At 37.5% G+C, this 23,816-nt stretch overlaps 3 protein-coding genes across 10 annotated transcripts; all 3 read right to left on the bottom strand.

Moving 5' to 3' along the window:
• Positions 1–422: 422 nt before the first annotated feature.
• Positions 423–10,145, bottom strand: LOC110811865 (uncharacterized). 5 transcript variants are annotated; one of them, XM_022038468.2, is made up of 9 exons: positions 9,679–10,145; positions 9,118–9,241; positions 8,445–8,738; positions 8,166–8,368; positions 7,634–8,081; positions 7,176–7,538; positions 6,929–7,107; positions 3,846–6,821; positions 423–3,229 (listed from the first exon to the last, which is right to left on the bottom strand). In XM_022038468.2, the coding sequence occupies exons 3-9, from the start codon at positions 8,644–8,646 to the stop codon at positions 644–646; spliced, it is 6,957 nt and encodes a 2,318-aa protein (XP_021894160.2). In that variant the 5' UTR covers positions 8,647–8,738; positions 9,118–9,241; positions 9,679–10,145; the 3' UTR covers positions 423–643. The 5 variants fall into 5 exon arrangements, with proteins under 5 accessions (XP_021894160.2, XP_088071071.1, XP_088071072.1 ...); XM_088214945.1 differs by having other exon boundaries at positions 8,445–8,667; XM_088214946.1 differs by having other exon boundaries at positions 9,150–9,241.
• Positions 10,146–11,632: 1,487 nt separating this feature from the next.
• On the bottom strand, positions 11,633–15,406 carry LOC110811831 (Calcium-dependent lipid-binding (CaLB domain) plant phosphoribosyltransferase family protein). Its single transcript, XM_088214943.1, has 2 exons — positions 15,180–15,406; positions 11,633–14,657 (listed from the first exon to the last, which is right to left on the bottom strand). Exon 2 carries the CDS (start codon positions 14,267–14,269, stop codon positions 11,957–11,959), a length of 2,313 nt encoding a protein of 770 aa, XP_088071069.1. The 5' UTR covers positions 14,270–14,657; positions 15,180–15,406; the 3' UTR covers positions 11,633–11,956.
• Positions 15,407–16,293: 887 nt separating this feature from the next.
• On the bottom strand, positions 16,294–23,781 carry LOC110811839 (NAD(P)-binding Rossmann-fold superfamily protein). Of its 4 annotated transcripts, none has more exons than XM_022038423.2 (14): positions 23,625–23,781; positions 23,302–23,443; positions 23,048–23,188; positions 21,874–21,922; positions 21,576–21,593; positions 20,203–20,318; positions 20,020–20,133; positions 19,603–19,653; positions 18,450–18,535; positions 18,298–18,358; positions 18,092–18,169; positions 17,865–17,975; positions 17,086–17,224; positions 16,294–16,878 (listed from the first exon to the last, which is right to left on the bottom strand). In XM_022038423.2, the coding sequence occupies exons 2-13, from the start codon at positions 23,422–23,424 to the stop codon at positions 17,093–17,095; spliced, it is 1,080 nt and encodes a 359-aa protein (XP_021894115.1). In that variant the 5' UTR covers positions 23,425–23,443; positions 23,625–23,781; the 3' UTR covers positions 16,294–16,878; positions 17,086–17,092. The 4 variants fall into 4 exon arrangements, with proteins under 4 accessions (XP_021894115.1, XP_088071068.1, XP_021894112.1 ...); XM_088214942.1 differs by lacking the exon at positions 16,294–16,878 and adding an exon at positions 16,880–17,005; XM_022038420.2 differs by lacking the exon at positions 16,294–16,878 and having other exon boundaries at positions 16,880–17,224.
• Between the last annotated feature and the right edge of the window lie 35 nt (positions 23,782–23,816).

Here is a 23,816-nt window from a genome sequence, read left to right as displayed (position 1 = left end):
ATTTTCTTTTGTTTTATTAATTTTTTTTTAAAGATTTATGTATTTGTTTGAACATAGGAGTTGAATGAAAATGGAAATACTTTTAAGGAGTATTATATTTAAACTTTAACATGAACGAGGAAGTAGTTGAAAAGTTTTTAATGTTTTTTTGAAGAAATTATATTTATACTACTTGAGTTGAAGACTACCATGCTTTTTTTCTCGAAACATAAGTTCGAAGATGAAAATTAAAACATCTTCGGATCATAGGTTTGGCAATTGTAATCTTCTAGCTTTACATTTAGTCTAGGACATTGTCAGCACTTCATGCTTTAGATGTTTCTTGGGATTTTATGTATACACATGTATGTAAATATGGAACCACAGCTGAAGACAGGCAAATAATGCCTGAGCATAACACCTGTAACATCATGCCCTAAATATGTCTTCAAAATTTATTGTTTATTGCCGGGTGCAAACAAAGCACTCGTGTCAGAGACTCAACACGAACTGATTTGTGTTTCTTAGAAAATAAGAGATGTAATTTTTTTGATTCTGTCGTGCTAACGGTTTTATTGGCAACATGTCACGAGACCAGTGACAAGTTGTTGAAGGAAGAAGAGGAAAAAATTAGAGAACCACAATCAGGAGTTTTAAGCCTTCATCATCTGCATTTAACAACTTCACCTTTCATAGCAAGTGAAAGGGCATCAAGACAACCTCCATTCTCCACTTCCACCCCAGGCATGGCCACGGCTCTGCTCCCTACAAACCCATCTTCTCCAATTCTTATCTTTCCGAACTTAACCTTCCCCGCTTCACCTTCATATATGTGTCCGAACAGCAGTGCATCGTGCTCTATGCACCCACCTCTCTCTATTTCCACCATTTCAGGATTGAGTAAAGCTTCCATGCTATCCACGTAAGTCACTTGACCTATCTCAATTTCTGATCCCATGAGCTTCATCCACAACACAAACAAGAAGCTTCCACTAGTCATTTCCATGAAATAATCCCCAACAACAGTTCTGAAAGCCTGCCAAACAGTGTCCATAAAAGCACCTAAACTCCAAATCTGCATCGTTTCCTCATCTCTCTTCTTTCCCACGAGAGTCCATTTGGCTATGACGCAAGCTAGTGCCGCCAAAATCCCAGTAGAAACCCAAAATAAAGGAAACAACCAATACAGTGGAAGTTCCACGTTTTCTTTCACGTGAAGAATCCAGTTCAGAGGCGCAAAAATTGCTAGCCCAAGGAGAAAATGAGGCATAACAGTTTGCAGTAAAGGTTGAGCAACGGTGGCCCATGAGGTTTGGGACCAAGTTCTCTCCAGGGTCATCTTTTCTGCACGTTTTTTCGCCATTGTTGCTGCCATCGGGCAACCTGATAGATCAACTTTTACATCGGATTGTTCCAGGAAGAACTTCCAGGCCTCTGGAAGTGGTTCCCCATTTCGCAAATGCTGGCAAATCTCATAAATCAATGAGCGGCCATGATCAATTGAAGCACTTTGGGAACAAGATGTTGCCCGGATGATGTCAACCTCATGGCAGCGCAGGAAAGGATTGAACTCCAATGCTTCTGCTTCTTCCCGTGTAGCATTTTCTTCAACAGTGATGTCCCCGACATTAATATAAGGGAACTCAATCTCATCCCAAGGTCTGCTGCAGTCAAGTGCAATTTCCTGGACTGCCTCATCATCTGGTACTGGTCTTATTTGCATCTGAAAGATATAGCGAACCCCATAACTGGAACTCACACGTTTCTGGAAATCTTCAGCAAGAAAAAGTAAGGGGCGAGTATCCTTTTCGTCCCGTGGAATAGTTCCTGTTTCTGGTGGAAGAATCCCGATAGGCTCTACCTTACCAGAATCCTCATTAATTTCTTCATTATAAGGCGTTAACTTGAATTTCACATACATTTCCTTTCCATCTTCAAAACGAAGAAGTCTACAGAAATTTGAGTAATAATGCAGTTCTGTGTATGAGTTGGCTAGGCGTAGGGATGCCCAAACTGCATCACGCACATGCGGGGCCTTTTTCACATGCTCCTCCCTTGCAGCTAGACCACAAACTAGCCACGTTGCAAAATCAGCAATAGTGCGAGCATAGAATGCCTTTCCTGTTTTTAGAGTCAAGTCAAGAAGGGGACTGCTACCATCATCTGAAAGTATTTTTATTGCTGCCCCACGTGCATCAATCCGTGCATCATCATCAGCGGCCAAGCTATTACTATGCCGGACTAGAACAGGGTAGACCCGTCCAGGATGAAAGATTTTGTGACTGCCAAATCCTTCAATCTTCTCATAAATTTTCAAGTGTCCCCTCCCTGCAACACCGACTCTGTGGAAATATCTTGACTTGACCTTCAAAGTGGTGGCAGCCAAAGTTGCAGCCAGATTCCCAACTATCTTCTTATATTTCATGTCCATCTCTTCTATTCTGTCATCCAAAACATGATAAGTGTTTTTGACCATGACCGGAACTTGGGACCCAACATAGACACCGCCTCTCTGGAGAACTGAATTCACTGGAGCTACTGAGAGTGCACCAAGAATAACGTCTCTTTGAACCGTTGAACCTGGGAGGATTAGGCTATGACTTCCAACAACTGAATTGTCTTCTATTTTTACTTTCCCCCGAACAAAGCCACCAGGGGAATAGAACCCAGAAATGATTCGACTGAAGTCACCAAGATGGACGCCAGAACCGATTGCAATCAGTTCTGGGTTCGAAACTGGATTGATTGCTCTGATGGAACAATGCTTACCTACCTTTGCGCCCAGAAACCTTAAGTAGATGCAGAAGGCTTCTGTCCCAGACAAGAGCTTGGCAAATCTGAGGTGACAGGCAATGGTAATCCTATGGCGAAGCCATGTTTTTAGATGATATTGCTCTGTTCGTTGTTTATCAGCAAGAATGTGAGTCAAAGTGCACGTGACGATGCTGAGTACAAGACCATGAAGGAAGTAAACGGTGGCCATTGAGATAGCAAAGGCAGCTGGATTTGACGGGATATTTGCAAACATGGTAGTATAGGCAATAATGGGAAATACAATCCAATGAAATGCTCCAGATATACAGACAAATGCGAAGTGCTTAGGGGATGCAGGATTTTGAGTTAGCCAAATGCAGAGGAAGTAGATAAAAGCTGCTGAAAGGGTGCCAAGGAAACTGACTAAATATATGCCAATGAAGTGATAAATGGCCTCATTTCGAGTCTGACCAGCAGTAACTGGCAACACTTGTCCCTAAAAACATGACAAACAAGGGGCCTTGATCAGTATCTACTTTAATTGCAAGAAAGAAGAGCATTTATATATGTAGACATTGCTTGAAGGAAGTCTCTTGATGATGTTTGTATGCAGAAATAACATTGTAATCATTGCTAACCATCACGGCTGACCAACTAAAAAGATTCCAAATTTACAAATTGATATGTTGCAGACCATATGAGAATATCCATGAAGGCAGACAAAAGTAAATTTAAATGTTGTCATTCAGTTGCACATAATTTAAATGTTGCCATTTTTCGTCTTTCTCTAAAACCTCCTACTCACTACTGATTTCCTCTTCTTCTTTTCTTGCCATTTGCTAAATCAAGAAACTTTTTAATCCATAGTTTTTCTTCTTATTTCGAGACAAATGTAGTCTGAAATGAGAAATAGATACTATTGAGAGTTTTTGAACAGATCTATCACTACTGTTTTTTTTTCTTTTTTTTGGGGTGGGCGGAGGGAGGTATCCAGTAGAGTTTAACTGTAATCTCGAATGGGTGGAAACTGGATTTTTGTAAAAGTTTCCACAAGTTAAATGTGTATTCAGATAGGATCCATCAGAGGAAAAGAAAATCATATAGGCACTTACCTTCTGAATATTGTTAACCTTGGAAGACTTGAGTACAGGGTTGCCCACATCACTCTTCTGCAACGGCAACACGTTAGCTCCTTCTAGCAATGTGCTCCCTTTTTGAATTACAGCATATGGACCAATAGACGAATTTCTACCAACTCTAATTGGATGGAGGCGCAAAATTCCACTCCTCACTTCATGACTTTGAATCAATGCCCCCTCCGCTATTACAGCTCCATCTCCAATTGAAACCAGAGGTGGGTCTGTAATGTCAACTGTGTCCAGCAAAACTGATGATCCAATCCTAGTTCCCAGCATCTTAAACCAATAATTTAGGAATATTGTTCCCCTCAAATGCTCAGCAAAAACTTTGGAAGAAATTTGTTGGACTTTGTAAAGTGCCCACCACTTAACAAAGTCCATTGACCAAATTGAAATTTCATAATTAAGGGCATAATTTGGTTGTAGAAAAGGATTCCCAAAGAAAGCGATGCAAATGCAGGTTAAGACAATGCAAAGGATCCAAGCAAAGGGAGCAAGAAAAATTGGAAACAAATAGTCTGACCAGGGAATTTCGAGCACTGAGTTATGGATGGTTGAGACAAAGCTTATGAAAGCAGAAAGTGACACATAAGCAGGAAATATAAGCATGGCAGATATATATATCAGGGCAAGAAATTGGACAGACCAGATACCCAATCGGCGGAAATTGGAGATCTCTGTCACTAGGTCATCAGATTTAATAGCAGAATCTGTAGGATAAGACGTGGTGATTGTTAGTTGAGGTTGAGACTTTTGTACAATATTCTCACAGAAGCTTGCCAAGTCTGCAATGCAGGTTGCTGTAAATATATCAACTGCTCCAATAGGCACTCCAAGATAGTCTGAGAGCTTTTGGGCTGCACTTACTACACCAATGGAATCTATTCCATAAGACACAATGCTCTCTGTGGCAGAGATTTTCGCAATAGGAATCCCAGTCTGATGAGAAACAAGCTCCTTCAGAAACTCCACAATATCTCTATTATTTGATTTGGGGTTTGGTAAAGGACTGCTAACTGGGTGAGAGCAAGGTGTATACCCCTCCCTACATGTACCTGTAGTCAATGATCGATGTAAAATTTTCTTCGACAAGATTGGTTCTGGAATTATGTTCAAAGTTCCATCAGTAAACTGCTTGAGACATTCGAATCTCCTTATTTTTCCAGATGTTGTTTTACTAATCGTCTTGGGCTTGATCAACTTGACAGCAGCAACATTAACGCCATGTTCTTCTGAAACACGGGTTTTAATTTGTTCAACAATATGTTTGTCAACGGGCTTACCATCTCTTAACTCGGCAATCACAACCAACCCCACTTGATCAGAACCATCAGGAACTGAAATTCCCTTTGCTGAAAGAACTTCCTCTGGAACACCAATGACAGCACAACATCCTGGACGTATAAGTTCTGATGAAGTCTCAACTGTCTTTTCTACATCTGCTGAGTAAATGTTCCTTCCTGCTACAATTATAAGATCTTTAATTCTTCCAGTGATGAACAATTTTCCATCAATTATTCGTCCCAGATCTCCAGTTCTTACATATCTTCTTTCTGCATTGTTTTGAACCTTATTTCTGAAAGTGTTCTGGCTGAGTTCTTCCCTCCCCCAATACCCAACTCCAGCACTTGGGCTGCTAATCCATATTTCTCCTTCTTTTCCATCTTCTTTGAACTCTTCATGATTGTCCGGATTGACTATCCTGAAGTCAACATCTGCATTGTCTGGACTGACATACCCACAGCATACTCTTCCCTGCCAATCAACCATGATGGGCTTCCCTTCTCCATATGCACAACTAACAAAGACACAATTTTCTGCAAGACCATAACCTGGAGCCATCACTTCTTGAGAAATTCCAAACGGACGAGTGAGCTCAACAAATCTCTTCAAAGTTTTCTGCCTCACTGGTTCTGCAGCAACCATAAGAAAAATAACTGAAGAAAGGTCATATTTTTGGACTCTATCCTTGTGAGACTCCAATCTTCGGACCACCATCTCAAAAGCAAAGTTTGGTCCAGCACTGTGAGTAGCCCTGTATTTGCTCATGGTCTGAAGCCACGAGAGAGGATTCTTGATGAATGTCAGTGGGGAAAACAATATTGCCGATCCACCACTAACCAAAGCAGTAAAAAGTCCCCCAATAAGCCCCATATCATGATATTGAGGAAGCCAGCTTACTAGTATTGTCTTTGAGGTGCTCTTGTATCTTCTTCGCATCAGCTTCACATTATGAATTAGACCACCATGAGTAATCATGACGCCTTTAGCATCACCAGTGGAGCCTGATGTGAACTGTAGAAAACATAGATCATCTGGATAAGAGTCAGATTGATCAGCTATGGATTCATAGTTTAAACCTTTAGAATTTTTAATCCAAGAATCTGTGTGCAACCAGGGAAGGTTGGGCCACTGAGCTGCAGATTTCCCCTTCTTTCCACTCAATGTGAGCAGACTTTTTACTGCACCTACTCGAATTGCTGAGTGATAAGAAATTGTTGATAAAATGGCCACTGCATTGCATGATTTTGCGATGTTTACAATCTTCAAAAGCGCTTGCCCACCTCTTTCCAGAGGATCTGGGGGAAGAACTGGGACAGGTAGTACCTTAGCTCTTAGGCATCCAAAGAATGCATCAATAAAGTCAAGACCTGGGATATAAACCAGAAGGACTCTGTCACCAGTCTTCATAGCTGGTTTTTGGCATGTCAAGATCTTATGAGCAATGCAATAGGCATTAGCGTTAAGTGTTTCATATGTCCTCTCACACAAAACTTCCCCTTGATCATTGATCCAAGTGTAGAGTGTCTTTTTCTGAGTGATCCTGTGAGTTCCCCAATGCTTCAAGTAGCAATCAAGACTAGACAGTTGAGGGAATTCGACTCCTGGGAATTCATCCAATTCTTTTGATCTCCACCCCGAAAAATCAGATTGCAGCTGAAACAAACTCTGCAGAGAGCAGCGGTGGCATTTGATTAAGATAAGCTATAATGTTTGAGGAAAAAAAAAACAATTTCATTCCTTCATCACCTTAAATATCTAAAATGAAAATTTACCCTAACATATGGGAATATTGGCACAGAGTTGTCATTTGCAAAGTGCTTGCAGATTAGAGCCATGGCATAAGATGAAATTCTCTCAGTAAGCTCAAATGCGGTCAACCCACCTACATAGTAGGTGTTCCTTTTTCCTTGAAGTTCAGACTCAAACTTTTCATAAAATCCCTCCTTGATATCTGCATCCAAATTAACAATCAGCATCCTTAGACTAGCATCAGAAATAGAAGCACCTCGTGGAGCATACCTTGGCTACCAACATGAGGAAAATACTTAAATCGTCGTTGTAAAACCACTTTCTGAACTTCTCCTCCCATAGATTTAGCTGCATTGATTGCACGCTCAGTGACAGTAGGCCCTTTAACATCAACAGAATTTCCATAAGACCAGAACAAGAAAATGTCCGTTTCAGAAAAGAATTTCTGCATCGCGACTGGATGTCCAACTGTTGTGGGATCATTCATATATTCACCAAAATAATAAAAGCCCATTGGAATATCTTCTAGTCCTTTAATCTTCAAAACAGTTGTGTAATAGTCAATTGTTTCCACTTTACTGAACATCTCCTTCTCAAGCTGGTCAATATCCATCACCCCAGTTTCACAGTGGTCTGTAATAAAAATGCCCAGTTGGAAACCGCAGAAGAGGAAATAAAAGAAATAAACAGAAAGAAAGAGAAATCCCTAGTTGCCAAGCATGACAAACCTGTAGAGTTTGAAGGTGCTGCTAGGTAAGTTTTCCTATTATTGAAAGGAAAGGCACCTGTGAAGATGATTTTATCAAAATAAAAAATTTTGGTTTCCCCATTAATATCTTTGGCATTAACAGTGACATTTACTGAATTGCGCCTAACTGCCAATACTTCAGTGTTGCAGAGGATTTCCACAGGAAGAGATTCACGTATCTTCTGCCAAAGACTCGTGTATCCACCTTTAAGTCGTCGTATTTTTCCAGCCATGGAGGTTCTAGTGAACTCATGAACAAATGCATAGGGCATGTCTTGTACAAATCCATAACCAGAAGCAGTATATCCATAAGCCACGGATTGAGGAACGCATTTAAATCCGTGGGCCTCAAGATAACTTGGAGTCAAATCTGAAGCAAACTCACTAACAGCATGAATTCCAAATCGACCAGAAACCTTTGCCCTATCCTGTGGAGAAACAACATTTCTCAAATAAACTAATTCCCAATCTTTCATGAACAAGGTAGCTCACTTAGTGAAATAGAAATTGACCTGAAGTTCCAAGGTCAGTGAGATCACAGAGACGTAATCATCTGCAACTTTGATGTCCTGATATTTTCCTGTAGAACTGTTAATCAGTGCAAGCTTGTGGGAGTCCATTTCTTCAAATTCAGACCCAGTCTCTTTCGCCAAATGGAAGATAACTGGTGCACTGTTGGCTGCAAGCACCTGGCCACCCAGATCGTAAATCTTCCCTGCATATAATTGTGTTCTACATATGGTCAAAATAATTGGCAAATCTATACACTGAAAGAGTCATTGTTTCTGTACCTTCAATTTCAACTGATTCACACATGCCACCAACAGTGTGATACTTCTCCAACACAGTGACATTGTTGTAACCAAGCTTGGCTAGTGCATAAGCAGCAGATAGGCCACCTGGACCAGCTCCTACTATCCCTATTCTTGTGTTCAGAGGTAGGCATGGGTGTAGCTTCAAGAACTGATCTTCTATTGGCTTTCCAGGGTCCATCGTTTCTTTAGTTTAGTCCTCCTGTTGGTAGTGGCGAGAGAACATAAGCAAAAAGCTGAGTCCAGCTTCCATCTAGTTCTAGATGCCAAATTCTGCAACCCATGAATGTGCATTTGTCACGATAGCTAAAGAAGGTCTAAGTGACCTTAAAAAGTCCAAACAAAATCAAAGGCGCAACAAAGATAGAGATAAAAAACTTGTGGAAGACCAGAACCCAACAGATATAAAATGCTTCTAATCATTTAGTAGGGACTTAGCACATCAATCTTTTAATGAATCTCTTTTTCTTCTGTCATTAAATTGAGATGAGAATTAGTTCCTAGCAGCTGGTGCGTAACTGTAAGGGAACAGTATTAAAACCAAGTTAAGTTGACTCCCGAGATAGAGGTTTAACTATCTTTAAGAAGTGTCTTCGTGTCTGTTACCCAGTCTTGGCATTATTTTTATTTTAGTTCTCTAACAGTAACAAACCTCTGGATTGAAACAAATGGAGATGACTGTACATTTCCAAGCTGCCTCGATCAATTCCCGGTTGTGCGTGCACCACTTTCTGTACCACTTCCTGTAATGTCGATTCCACCACAAAGTCAAGAAGCTGAAGACCAAGGACAGAAGACAAGTCAACAGAAAAGTCTGAGATCACAAGAAGCTCTCTCTAAAACACAATATCTCTAAGTCATTAAATCACAGAGATAAAATTCCTTTCACCCATATAACAAAACAGACACATCATCAGTTCTTTCACTCTGTTTTCCAAATCACCTCTCTCTCTGGCCACTTCTCTTTCGAGCCTAACTTCAAACACATGCCAGGCATTCCAAATGGCAAAACCAGAGATAGCTCGAGCTACTTCTCTCTCAAACCCAGCAACATACACGCACACACACTCTCTTTCTCTCTCTCTCTCTCTCTCTCTCTCTCTGCCTGTGTTTACGTGTGTACATTATAGAATTACTCAAGCAAAACAAGACAGCGACTGAAGAACAAAAAGAAAACAAAGCTTGGAGATGTTAGAAAGACAGCAAGTATAACCTGAGAGAAGAAAGAGGCAAATTGGCATAATAAGGATGGGCGCCAAATGGACAGAAAAGAACTCGCGGAAATCCGTCAATAGAGGAGAAAAACCGATTCACCACTCTTGGCAAAAAACCTGCTGATTTCATCCTGGAATATAAAGACAATCGATTCCCGTTCCCTCCAGTAGCTACACGACAAAGCTCACCTTTCTCAGGCCCTAGTTTTCTCCGAGCATCTTCTCTTGACAACTCTACATATTCCGTGCTTACGCCGAGCTTTTCTCTTGCTAATTCCGTCTCTGACAGCAGCAAGCTTGACCAAGCATCCTCTTCATTTACGTAATCGATGGCATAAAATAAATACATTTTCCGTTTGGAAATCACCATAAACAGAAAATGCTTCGCGATTGGCAACAGGGATTTCTGAAGTGCGGATCCATGGCGGAAAAGAGACGACGCGAACAATGTGATTTTCGATCCTTGAGGAACCAGGCAAATTTTTTTTCAGAATTTTCTTTTGAGAACACCCTTCAAATTTAAAATAAAGAAAACAGGAGGGAATAGTAACCGTTATAACGGTTGTTGTGAAAGAAGAAAGCAACTAACTAAAAACAAATAAAATTTCCCATGAATATTTTTAAAATACTTCATATAATAATTAATTACTTAAATTTTTTAAATATAAAATTTGAATTTAATTTTTAATTAATTATAATTTATATATAATTCTTATAATAATAATAAAAAAAGAACATGTCTCATTGTAGCTTGACAAATCTACAGAACAAGAATTAAACTTTTTGAGACACCTGAAGAACTTATATTATATATATATATATATTCATTGAATTTGAAATAATTAAATAAATATCATTAGACAAAATTCAATTGATGAAGCCATTTCAATGTTGTATTTATAATATATTTTTCATTAATTAAACTCTGATAATGCATGGGAAGGAATTCTATTAACAACAAGTCCACCATATTCAGGGAAAAAAACCTATAAATACACACACACACACATATATATATATATATATATGTATATGTATTTTATTCATGAAGCAGTGTATGGTTGACAAATGACAAAGCATCTGCCATTGAATTGTCTGAATAGAAGTTCTTTTTCTTAGCCGGTTCATTAGGTCATTCATGGTTATACGCACACACACACACATATATGTATATATATACACATACGTGTATATCATATAATTTTAAAAGAAATAACTTTGTTTAATTAACCAATTGATATTATAAAAGAATGTACATAATTAAATTTCCACTAAATTAACTAGATACTTAGTATATTCTTTCCTTATTCTCAAAGCCAAAAATATTCTACCTTAATTTTTTTTTTTAATCCAAATAAAATATTATTTTATTATATTTTTATTCAGTAAAAAAAAAAATATATATTTTACATAATTCGACGATATGTTTATATTTACGAATAAAATTAATAAAAAAATATTTTATTATGATTAAAAGAAAATACATCTAAATTAACAAACTTATAATATATATAAAGAGGCTTCTACAATTTTTTAGAGTCTCCAAAATATACATAAAATTAATCTCTCTCACAATTACGAATATCAGAATTTAAACCACTGTCTACAATTCATGAAAAAAAGCACAGAGTAAGTACATATAAATATTTACATATTCATTGTTTTGTCCACCAAGTTCTTAAGAAATTTACGAAATTCTGAGCAAGTTAAAATCACAAAGTAATTAATAATGTAAAAGACATACATGGTAATAAAAAACAAGATCTGCTTTTGTTTGTTTTTACTAAATAGATTCAACCCAGAAAGATTAATCTAATCTACAAAAAAAAAAAAAAAAAAAAAAAAACTCTATTTCATATGACAATGGCCATCTGAATTATTGGTTTCTAAAAAAATCAAATCTTTTGCCTGTGTTTCAAAATGAAACCAGTACATTCTGATGGCACGGAAAAGAAAAATGAGATCTGGAGATTCCATGTCATTTGCCTGAGTAGCAAAGGCTAGAGTTAGGAACAAAATCAGAAGAAATTAGCTAACATACTCAGAAACCTACCATCGATTACCTTGTGCGAGAAGAAAAGAAAGCAAGAGAGGGAGAGGAAGCTACAAATTTTCCAGAATTTACCAAGTTGTTGCAGAAGAAAATTACATGTTACCAAATAAGACTTAACATAAAAGAGCATAACTAAATTGATACCTCTTCTTCAATCCAGCACCAGTACTGCAACTACCCGCTAGAACTAATAGAAGAAGTAGCCAAGTAAAATCCAATTGGGTTTACAGCAAGCTGTCTGATCTTGCTGGCAACCTCCGGAAGAAGTTGAGAGGTACCGAGGGAAGTTTGTGGCGGAACCTGGGATGCCTTAACACGTAGAGACCCGTGACAAGAGCCACGACCTGGAAGGGAGTAACATAGAGAATAATGGCAGCAATCAAACAAAATGTGACAAACAATGTGGTTGCTCTAGGGTCTCTCCAGCTCAACAGAGACTGAAATCTTTCCCCTTGAGTAGCCAAGTCACCTATGACTGTCTGAACTCGTCCTGCTATGCTTCTGAGACGGTCGTATCTCATCCTGACAATATCTGAAGGACGGGAAGTTGGAAAGGTATCAAATTCTTCATCTAGTTCATCAGGATGAGCAGCGTCAGCATGAGATAGCCGAGTGTCCATGTGGGGAGGATGTCTTGGCCTCCGGCGAAAGTTCCAAATTCCAATCAAGAAAAGGTACAGGAAAACTGTAGGCAGAATTAGCTCAGGATAAAGAACCAAGATTATAAAAAGGACATGTATTAAGACAGTTGTGATAGGATTTCTCCAGTTGCAGATCTGATCAAACCATTTTCCAACAGCAATCATCCCACTTAGGACGGCCATGATTCGAAAAAAGTTAGCTTTACTCCTTCTCATGCTCCACATATGTGAGTCAACATCAAGCATATACTCCACAACCTCTTTCCTGAGCGGTGGCTCAGCACGGCTGAGCCTCAACGAGACAATCTGCATTGCCTGGTGCCTCAAGCTGTCAAGCTGAATTACAGACAAGGGATGGATATAGTGCATTTTGGGCAACAATGGATGTGAATACATATGAAGCATGTTGATTAAAGATGAGCAAGTGAATCTAACAGCCAACTGAACTTCACCCGTCTTCTTGACACCAGAAGGATGGAGAACCAGAAGAGGATACGAATGTGTGTAAACCCTGTCAGCTTCGAGGGTAGATAGCCGAATCCTCACCTTCCCAATCCTTGCATCCTTTCCTCCACCTGCTCCTTGAATATGGCCATTATCAAACACACCAATTGTGATAACGGTACATGGATCAAAAACCTCCCAAGTGTATTGCTCATTCCATTTTGGCATGAAGCTGTCTACAATTGTCCTAGTTCGAACCCATTTTTGTCCATATTTAGCCACACAATAAGCATCTGTAGTTCCTCGACCATCTTTTGTCTTCATTGGCATTAGCCCCTGAGCACTAAGGACTCCCAGCTCCAAAATCCCAATGCTGGGCTTCCACAACTGTTTTGCCGTTGGCCTAAGGTCACTACTGTAGTGTGTTGATTCATCCAGAACATGATATCCGCCATCTAGACAAATCCTCAAATGAATCCTACTAGAAAATTTAGTCTCCTTCTTTTCTCCATCTACAACCACATGCTTCTCGAGATTAAACCATCGAGTATTCACAGGCTTATGATCCAACCTCCTCTGCACATTCTGCAAAGGAATCACACATCTTCCTAGGATTTCGTCTTTGTTTTGTCCCACCCGATCTTCTACACTCAGGACCAAGGGTTCCTCAAAGGGATCGGCAGCAACAAACATCAAGTCCTCATTCCACATAGGATTTATAGTCTTACTTTGGGAAATTCTAGTCCTTAAACCCTGGTTTCCAAGACTAGCTTTCACATAAACTTCTGGAAACCTGCTTTTATCGCTTGGTATCAAGTCCTGAGCTTCAATCACATTGACCCTAACATACCAAAGCTTGGGAGAAAGATACACCTTGGACCGGATGCTGTTAACACCATCAGGGCCAACACTTGCTGCATCTGAGTGCCAAGAATCAGGAAATGCCTCATCTGCTTGAGTTCCCATCCAAACAGCAAGCATGAGTTCCCCTTTAGCTTTGTTCCCATGTCTATCTTCCAATCTATACCACTGAGGTGCCAGTGGACTATCTGGAGGGACCCTTTTCGGGATCTCATTCATATCAAACAATACCCTCCCAATAAAATCATCAAGAACAACATCGTTATCTTTCACAACCACTTCCAAAATCGAAGCTTGAATTCGGTCTTTTGAGAAAGCAAAAACCTGATTCCACTCAGGATTGGTCTTCTTCTCAAAATGTCTTGTGGTTCCCTTATAGTTTCCAAGCTTTACTTCAACATATGGATCACAGCTACCAGTAACATCTTTTGGGGGTAAATCTCTTGCCTTAACAACTCGAACATAGAGATACTGCATTTGCTCAACAAGATCATAGGTGCAGGAGAGCTTATCCCCTGTTACAGCTCCTGCGCCAATCTTGGGCGAGGTCTCCTTTAGAGCAAAGTCTACATTTTGAGGAGGCTTCTGCATTTTGTTTCTAAATTGACACTAATAACCAGAAGATCAAAACAAAGAGCACTCGATAATTTTGGAACAGAAAAATTAAAAATTGAAACTTTAGACAGTGTTTGGCTCCAATGAGCTGTGGAAGACTAAGATCGGCAACCTAACTCTTGAGATTTCAAGACTAATTTCCAAACACAAGGAGCTGAAAAATGAACAGGCTAAACCCAATACAGCTTCGATTTCCAGACTTCAAATTTTTTATATTTAGTGAAAAAAGAACAAAAATGAGCTAAAAATGAGAAAGGAAAAAGGAAAAAAGCTTCAAGGACTATCAATTTGCTCTCATAAACAGTTCGAGTACCAAAAGGAAGCTTGATCGAATTCGAAGCTCTTGATAAGAAAGTACAGAGACCTGCAAAATCAAAGAAAAAAAACCATTGAGTAAGAAAACTAACAATTACAGCTAATAAACTTGACTTGATAAATCAAGAAAATGGGGAACGAAGGAGAAAAAACAAGAAAATGACACTTTTTCTCTATGATATAATTAACAATAATGACAGTAATAGTTATCCAACTTTCCCAGCAACCTCAGCTGGGTCGGCATTAATTCTGTTTGGTGGAAAAGAAAATTTAACCCCAAAAGAAAGAGGGAAAAGACCCCCCAAAAAATCTAAGTAGAACAAAGAATACAGCATTACAAAAAATACGCAGGAAGAATATACCAAAAACAAACAGATCCACATTAGAAATTAATTATTTTTTTTTAAAAAAGGAAGAACCCACTAAATCAAACCAGAGAAGTAAGCTTCACTTTTCAAAGCTAGCTTACCTTCCGAAAAAGGATTACAGGAGTAAAATAAAGCACATTGTCAAGTTTCAACTACTCTACATTGGCATTTTCTTTTTCAAGATAATAAAGAGTTGAGCTTACCTAACAAACCCAGCTGAAGACTAAGCTGCTTTCTTCAAGGTTCAGCAATGGAAAATGAATAATTTTTTTTTTTCCTTTTCTTAAAAAGAAAATATAGTGAAATATACAGTGAAGCAAAGGGTTGCTGAAGAGTGAACTAAATAGAAACTGATCACATGTGAAGAGGTGAGATCTGTTTAAGGGCAGGACTCATTGAATCTATCTACTAAAGGACAGGGAGAACCCACTGAGTTTACCAATATATGTATATGTATATGTATTTATCTTTTTCCTTTATTTTTTCCACTTATATTCAACTATAATTTAAAAAAATGTCACTAAAATAGTTTTTTAAACATATATTAGGACAGAGAAAAAACCCACCAAGCTCTTTTCCTTTCTTTTGAAACCCTTTATTACCCTATTTTTTTGTTTTTATAATTGAAAAGTATAAATTTTTTTTTTTTAGAAACAAACTTTGGTAAAGTATATATTTCTAAAAGTTCAATTAAAATGAAATTCAAAAAATCAGGATTTTTCAAAAAAGGTTAATTTAAAGATTAAGTTCAAAATTTAATTTTTTTAAGACGAAAAGCTGCAAATTTTATTTGGTAAACAGGAGAGATTATACTATTAAATATATTAAAAACTGGACAGTTGACGCAGGAAACCATGAGACACGTGCGAAGACTGTGGTCTGTTTTGACACGTGCGATAAGCAGACGACGGTCTGTTCGTTTGTTTGGTCTGGTCTGGTTTGGTTTGGTTTGGTTTGGTTTGGTTTGGTTGGTCTTTCAAGTTTTGTTTTCTCGGAAGACGAGAAATTTGCCTTTTTATCTTCTTGATTTTCTCGTGACATTTGCTTTCCTTATCGTCATTATTCGAGGGGGCACGTCTGGGGTCCACGAGAGTGCGACCGCCACCCACGTTTCGTTAATATTAGGCTTTCACTTTATTATTAAATATTCATTAATTTATCTAAACTATTAAAATAAAAAATTTACTAACTCACGAGTTATTATATTATGTCTTCCCTAAAAATAAATTTTAATTTAAAAAATAAGATTTATACCAGACGCCATTAAAAATCATAAATAAAATAAAAATACACACATAATATCACGAGTATATCGTGTACGCGAAATATCACGAACAAGTGAAAATAAATGTGCGAATACACAGTGTACGGCCCTATAATTGTTGTGTGGTCCAGCTCAACTGTACTGGTAACCACTTTATAACTGTGTAAAAGACAAAGGAGTATGATTCCGTGCGCCCAGTTCTAGAATATTACATCAGATTAAACGAATAGTCAACACCCTTTACCGCTTACGTGCAACGTGGCACATAGCCGTAGGCTGCAGTGACAAATTTTTTTTTTCTTCGAAACGACACCGGTTTGCAGACTTGCACGTACAACTCCGAAGGTGCGTGAATATTTCTGACGTGGAACAAAATTACTGGTGCTTTACAGACGAAGAGATTAATTTAGGAATTTATTTAAATACTACAATTTATTTTTGTAATTATTTGGAAATATTTGTTTATGCATAATTACACAGCACGGCTTTTTGTTTTTTTAAAGATCACTCAGACGTCAGTCTCAAAATTGAATGTTTACGTATGTTGAGGGCCCCCCCCATTCAACGTGGACGGACTCCAAATTTCTCCGCCATGGTCTTCCAAGTTGGAAGATTGAGACTGGATATGGGTCAATAGTCTGGATAATGAATACCCTTTATTAATTTGGATGCCTCCCATCTTTGTCACAGAAAAAATGTAGTATTACATGGAAGGTAAAGTGAAACTGTTAGGTCCTTTTTCTTTTTTGCCTCTCCACAGGTTTGCTGAACAAAATCAATACGGTAGTTCATCTCAATCATTTCTGTAGTTGATACAATCATACTTAAAAAGTGAGGTTGCCTACCATTTGTTCAGAACTTTCTCACAGGAACTAGGGCTCCTTGCTTTGCTGCAGATTCGAGCATTGCATCTAGAACAGCAACGTCTCTGGCACCTTCCAAATAAGAGATACGAGGTTCTGCTTCGTAGTCAACATTTCCCTGCTGCAACGAGTCGGTGGATAAGATGGAGGTGTTTAGTGGGTAAAATTCACATGAAAGAAAAATGAAGACAAGAGAGGAAGATGTTAAAGACCTCATTTAGTAAATTTTGACTTTGTAAATTCAAATATATATATATATATATATATACCCAGATATTTATGATTGTTGAAATGGAACAAGATTCCAAAAACGATGATGAAAATATGACTTGAGTTTGGAGATGAGATTATTTTTACTCAAGTTATACTTTGATTATCATTTTTCAAATGTTTTTCTCATTTTTAACAAATACCATACACTTAAGTGTAGGAACATGAATGAACTTAGAAAAATAAAATTTTAAAACAGCTTCTTACAACTAAATGGGGGTCTTAAATGCTCGACTTCGGATGCTCTAGTGAGACTTCCCAATTATCACATTAAAGAGCTTGGTTTTGACAGCTAGACTTGGGTATTGGCTAAACTACTGCTGAGGTTGTCAAGATTGTTGTAATAATTTGTTTTATAGGGACAAGTCACATGCTAACCTTCAATAGAATACAAGTTCTATACCCAGTAAGCCCAGCACATTGACTCCAAAAAAAGCAAATAGCATCATGCATATATTAGTGCTAAACATGCATATTAGCATCTTTATTACCTTAAGGCTAGCTTGTGATATGTCATGTATAAATGTTTTCAGCTCCTCCGTCACTCCACTGAATGGATAAAAGAAGCTTTTTGTTTGCTCATTAACACCGTATAGGAAAGCCTGGCATGGCACAACATTGGAAAATATAAAAAAAATGTCTCAGATTTCTGGGAAATTAATCCAGAATAAAGCCTATGTCTTACAGGAAAACAAAATAACCATGTAATATAATATACCTGGTAACCATGTTTTCCATCTTGACTTCCACGCTCAATTTGCAGTGTTCCCTTCAAGCCAACGATTCTCCAAAATATCTAAACCCATCAAACACTTTTAAGCAAAAGAAAAATAAAACATGCATAATGTTAAAAGAAAATCACTCTATATACCACATGCCTTGCATGCATAATATTAAAAGGAAATTGCTCTTTTTACCACATGCCTTGGGTGATCTAGAGGACACAGCCATCACAAAAACTCCAGAACATCCATTTTCCAGTTGGCTGAGGCAAGGAAATTCCAAGAATGTAAATACGAAGTTGTTTAGGAAGAAAAAAACATATCAAAAGATTAACTTATCAGCAGATTACTTACAAATTAGAGGTTATATTATCTGGGGGCGGTAAAGTTGTATCCGCATGAGAGGTCATCGCTGAGACTGAGAGCACCTCTCCAACAAGCTGTTTGCAAGAGGAGGAAAAATCACATTCTGGATTGACGACTTTCCTCGAAGGAAGACTACTCAAACTTATCATGCTTACAAAATTTCAATTACAGATAATCTGATAATGAGACAAACTACTACAAGGCATATATGAGTTTACCTAAGTGCTATAACTTAAACTCGAAAACGACAACTGACAATAGAAGATCAAGAAAAGAAGTCTGGAAAATACAATTCAGCACCACTTTTTTCTCTTTAATAGCAGCTATAATTTCTCATATGGCTGGTAGAAGGGGAAGGAGTTGATTGAGAATAAAACATGATGAAGAACCAGAACATAATTTCACATCAGCACAGTGCCATCAATTGCATGACATCTCACTATCTCAGCATAACCATTTGCCCTTTTCGGGCTTTAATTCAAGACACTAGTTGGTAACTCATCACAGTTAATGCTAAATCTAGCTATATCTGCTATGCAACAAGGCCTTTCCCTCTGACAATCATAACTACAGTAAATGCCGCAAAGGAGCAGACCGAGTGAAGCAGCTGTTTATTATTTAGTTTAATCGGTAATTCAGTTAAAAGTCTTTTTGTTAGGATCTTAGTACTACTGACATTAGTTCATTGGAATTTAGAAGCCTAAGCTGATTGGGCAATTTCTTGAAATGAAAACATAAAATGGTTATGACAGAGAATTGAGTAGCCATCTGAACATGTGCCTATAAACACGTGGAGAAAGCCTCCAAGACCACACAAGGGAGAGAGGAACCTTTAATGAAAAATCACTCGTACTAGTTTCCTATTGTAGCTACACTGACCAAGTAACTGAGTTTTTTTTTTCTTCACGGGATAAAGTAGGAGGCTTGGGAAAGAAGGCAAGTACTACAGATAAAGCATATATGTTGTTCTTTTTCACACCAAAATGTGGTCTTGGAGACAATTGGGATAATGAATATTTTACGACTCCGGCAGCATGTCCAGGAAAAGGATCTTCCATGAAAAACATGGAGAAGACACTTTGGCATCTAAGGCAAACCAGAAAGCAGTTCATTAGTTATCAAGAGTTGCAGAAGAGATTACCATTCTCAATCCCGCAATGAAATGCACCCCCATATCCAAAATGAAACCACCCTGCCAAACAAAAAAGATACACGTGTCAGCAGTGGACATAAAATGGCTGTTTAACAAACAATGATAAAGATACGAGAAAGATCTCTCTTTTGATATAAAAAAAAAAGATAAGCGAAATATCTTTCTAAAAGTAAAGAGAGAACTTAATAAGAAATTTGAAGTCCCCAGAACTTTGAATTGCAGAACCAAAGTCTTGACTAGTCTCCACAAATATTTTTTACGTGATTTCATATACATACATCAAGAATCCATTTTAAGGTATCATTTTAAAAGTAGCACGTAGAGAAAGAACTGATACAGACTTTATTTACCAATTAATGGATGTATGAGGGAAAAAAGTGATATAAATTGCAACAGTATACATACAGTAAAATTTCGCCTCCAGGAGCTTGAGAAATAAGGGTTTGAACTGTTCATTGATCCCTCAATGACAAGTTGGACATTCATCATATCCCCAATTTCAGTCATTAATTTCTTGCACTGCAAAAGCACCAATGAGCTTCTAGTGAAATGTAATTGAATCAAGTTTCTAATGCCAAATATACGTACCTCTACAAATGCAGGTTCAAATCGATAGTTTTCTGCAACAGCCCAAATTGGTTTGCAAGTGGCATTGGCACAAATTGCTCTGTAGCTTGATAGAGCAGTTTCTACCTCGTTTATGGCTGCAGTGTTGAACTATTTGCACTTAGTAAAACTCACTTCCTTACTTGTACTAAATAAATTCCAAAAGAACTTCCAACTTAGATGTCAATTAGTTGTAATAACCTGCTTTACAGAGCATAATAATAATTTGAAAATAAGAATGAAGAAAAGATACAAAATATTTTCAAATTCCTAGTATTTCTTTAGGGAAAAGCATAAATTTGTAGTGATTAAAGTAGAATCCTGGTAAGATAAGATGATAAACACATAAAATAGGCAGAAAATATATTTTTTCATTTTTTGGTAAAATGATGAGAAGGACAACCAACATACAAATATAGCTTGAGCAAAATCACAAGAGGTCCACTTGCAGTTTAGTGTGACCTACAACTACTATGGCTTGAGCAAAATCATAAGGGGTCCACTTGCAGTTTAGTTTGACCTACAACTACTATATGAAAAATTAGCTCACGATTACAGTAATGCAGGCCCACTGAGATGCACGACAGACAAGTTCTCTCCCTATAGAGATTGTCCAGTTCACTGACTATCACAAGGAGCTTTGAAGCCATGACCACATGGCAGGAATTCCTGACCACTGGGCTCTCACCTTTGTGCTGATTGTGAAACACTGTTGGATTAAATGGTAGACTTCAGTTTCATCAAGATTGAGAATACAACTTAGTATGTATTGGTTCTATGCAATTCATAGGCCAATTTATTATCACTTTCTAAATAAATGGAAGCCCCAAAGAATATGTTGTTATCTAAGTTATTGCTATGGTTTTATAGCTAAAAATATTGTAATCCTACTTGTAATGGAAGAAATAAATTTCCGTTCCATGTGGGAGGTCTATCATATTATTAGACCCTCAGTTTCAGTTTGATGTTTATTTCGATAAGAAACTTGGGATGGGATGCCTGCTTTTGTTTCAAAATAATGCAAGAAACGATTTCTCAGATTATATTTTCTGGGGTTATCTACTAAATCTCTTTTCCTTACTGTACAAATTTTTCTCATCCTTAGTACCTCTTCCAAGTTGTTGAGGTAGACTAGGGAAATAGTTTGGCCTGCATTTTCAATAAGCTGACAATGACATTCAATTGTAAATATAAAATCTAACAATTTTAAAAGGCAAAAGGATGCAGGAGAAACCATAGTATCCTCAATCAAGAACGATCAACAGAAAACTAAACTTCCAGCATGTTCACAAGTTAACTTCTAGTATGAATTCTGGACAGCAAGGATTTAAATAACATTATGTTAAGCAACTTACAAGCTGCCGCTGGTTTCTCTTCAGATCCACCAAGTTGGCCAAGCAACATATTTGATATGTCCAAACAAAAGAAAAATTTTAGATGTTGCAAAGAGAACCATGAAATGTAAAATTTTTCTATCTTCACTAAAAAATTTAAAGATTCAGAATATCAAATATATATGCCAATGATATGGCATTCACATTCTCTGCCCTTGATTTCATTCCTTTATTGTTCTAGAAGAAAAAAAAAAAAAAGAGTGCCGTATGTGGATATGCTTCATCTCAGTTTCAAGGTTAGTATCAAAATTGAGATTACCTTGAAGAACATGCTTGCCTGCCTTTAGCATTTTAAGTGACATATCAACCTGCATTGATGGTTCTTGTAAGTGATAGTACCTACTCACAACATGTTAGAGCATAATCTTTAATAACAAATTAGGCAGTGTTCTAGAAAAAAAAAGTGAAGAAAGCATAAAAGAAAGAGGTGGAGAGGGTTTCACTAATAAAGGAAATAGATTTAACAATTCAAGACTTAGAAATTTATTTTTTTAAAAAATAAAAATCTTTTTGTTTAAAATCATTGAAGCACAATCTACAGGAGGGGATAAATTTTAAGATTTAGGCAGAATGATTTACCCTTAGACTAAACAGAAAAGTAGGTGTTTGACTCCAAGGTTTAGCCATAGATCCTTCCATGAAATGAATATTTTTAATACATAGACACATACACAAAAACTTGTGTATGCATAATCACATACATGAGGAGTAATTGATAGTTCAAAGATCCCTTGGTCTTTTTTTTCTGATTAGCAATCCAAATATGCATCTAAAAATTGGTCATTGATGAGGAGTCCAACTTATCAACACACAAAAACATGCACGCAGATTTATTTATATAAGCACTGGTTTCAGGTAGATATGTTTCATATGCAGAACCTTCAAATACTCCATTAAGATCATTTGTCCCTTGTTCTCATTTTTGACATTTTCAATTTGATCGTGCACTATTTGCTCTAAAAGTAAATGAAAAAAATTTCCAATTTGCGTCTTATCTTAAAAGGCTAGGATTTCTAGAGAAATTTATTTTCTGACCTTGTATTCCCATAAAAAACACAGAGTAAACTTATATAGAGCCATATGCTTTCAATTATCTAAACAATAAAGCAAATAATACCCAAAGGATTCACAAATTTTCTCAGTTGCGTTCTTCTTCAAAATGCAGATGGAACAACCCTTAAGATAACTGAAGTGATCAAACTTTTAATTGAAACTGCAATGAACCTTCAAAATACAAGTATACAACACGATATGCATATGTACAGCATTAGAAATCCAAATCAACACCAATTTACTAGAAAAAGGAGTAGTTAAAGAGAAACGGAGAGATAAGAACAGCTCCTTCATTTTCATACCGACTACGGACGTATAACAAACATCAAGCGCGACTTATAAACAAATGAATTGCTTCTGGAGGGGAAAAAGAAAAATACCATGATCTGTCCAGCTAGCACCACAGCAACACCAACAATGGAAGCGTCCTGGATTATCTCATCGAGACCCTTATCGCCCCACTTACACTCCACTCCCGGGAAATGCTTTCGCGCTATCTCAACCGCGGCTTCAGCCGATTCCTTAAGCGGGAAAATAAATCAACAAAATACACTTGTACACTAAATCCTATTACTTGTTTCTAATTCTTCGGATTTACCAGGAACCAAACAGAAACGAGATGACAACCGCATACCTTCGAACGACTCCAAATTGCTTTCAGGATGACAAGATTGGAGATTTCGGATAACCTCGGAATGTACTGCGTCTTGACGAAAATCCCAGCTCCGAGAATGGCGATCTGGGGAGGATTTGCCATGATTTTACGGTTTCAAGGCCTGCGATTCAAGTACTTATTCCAAATAACTGGGATTTATAGATGAAACTGATAAAATTTGCCTTCTCTTCCTTCAAGTTTAATGGACGTAGAGACGAGTATGGCTTCTCTTCTTTCAAGTTTAATGGAAAGAAAATAAAGAAAACATGTTGGGAATTTTAAGAGAGACTCTGATTGATTACCTTTCTTCCGGAGGAGAGAACAGTCTCTGCTTCAGCTTGTGAAATGAATTTCAGTTCGTGCTTAGTTCTTCTAACGGGAAGTTTAATGGAATCTTGCAGCAAATGGTTCATTATTTCGGTCACCAAATTAACGGCGTTTACTTTCCAATTTTTAAAATGTCTGAATAAATTCTAACTCCATAGCATATAAAT

The sequence above is a fragment of the Carica papaya genome, chromosome 3 (assembly GCF_054855325.1).
Source record: "Carica papaya isolate Zhongbai chromosome 3, ASM5485532v1, whole genome shotgun sequence".
Taxonomy (NCBI): Eukaryota; Viridiplantae; Streptophyta; class Magnoliopsida; order Brassicales; family Caricaceae; genus Carica; species Carica papaya.
This window is presented reverse-complemented; position numbering and strand designations above follow the sequence as displayed.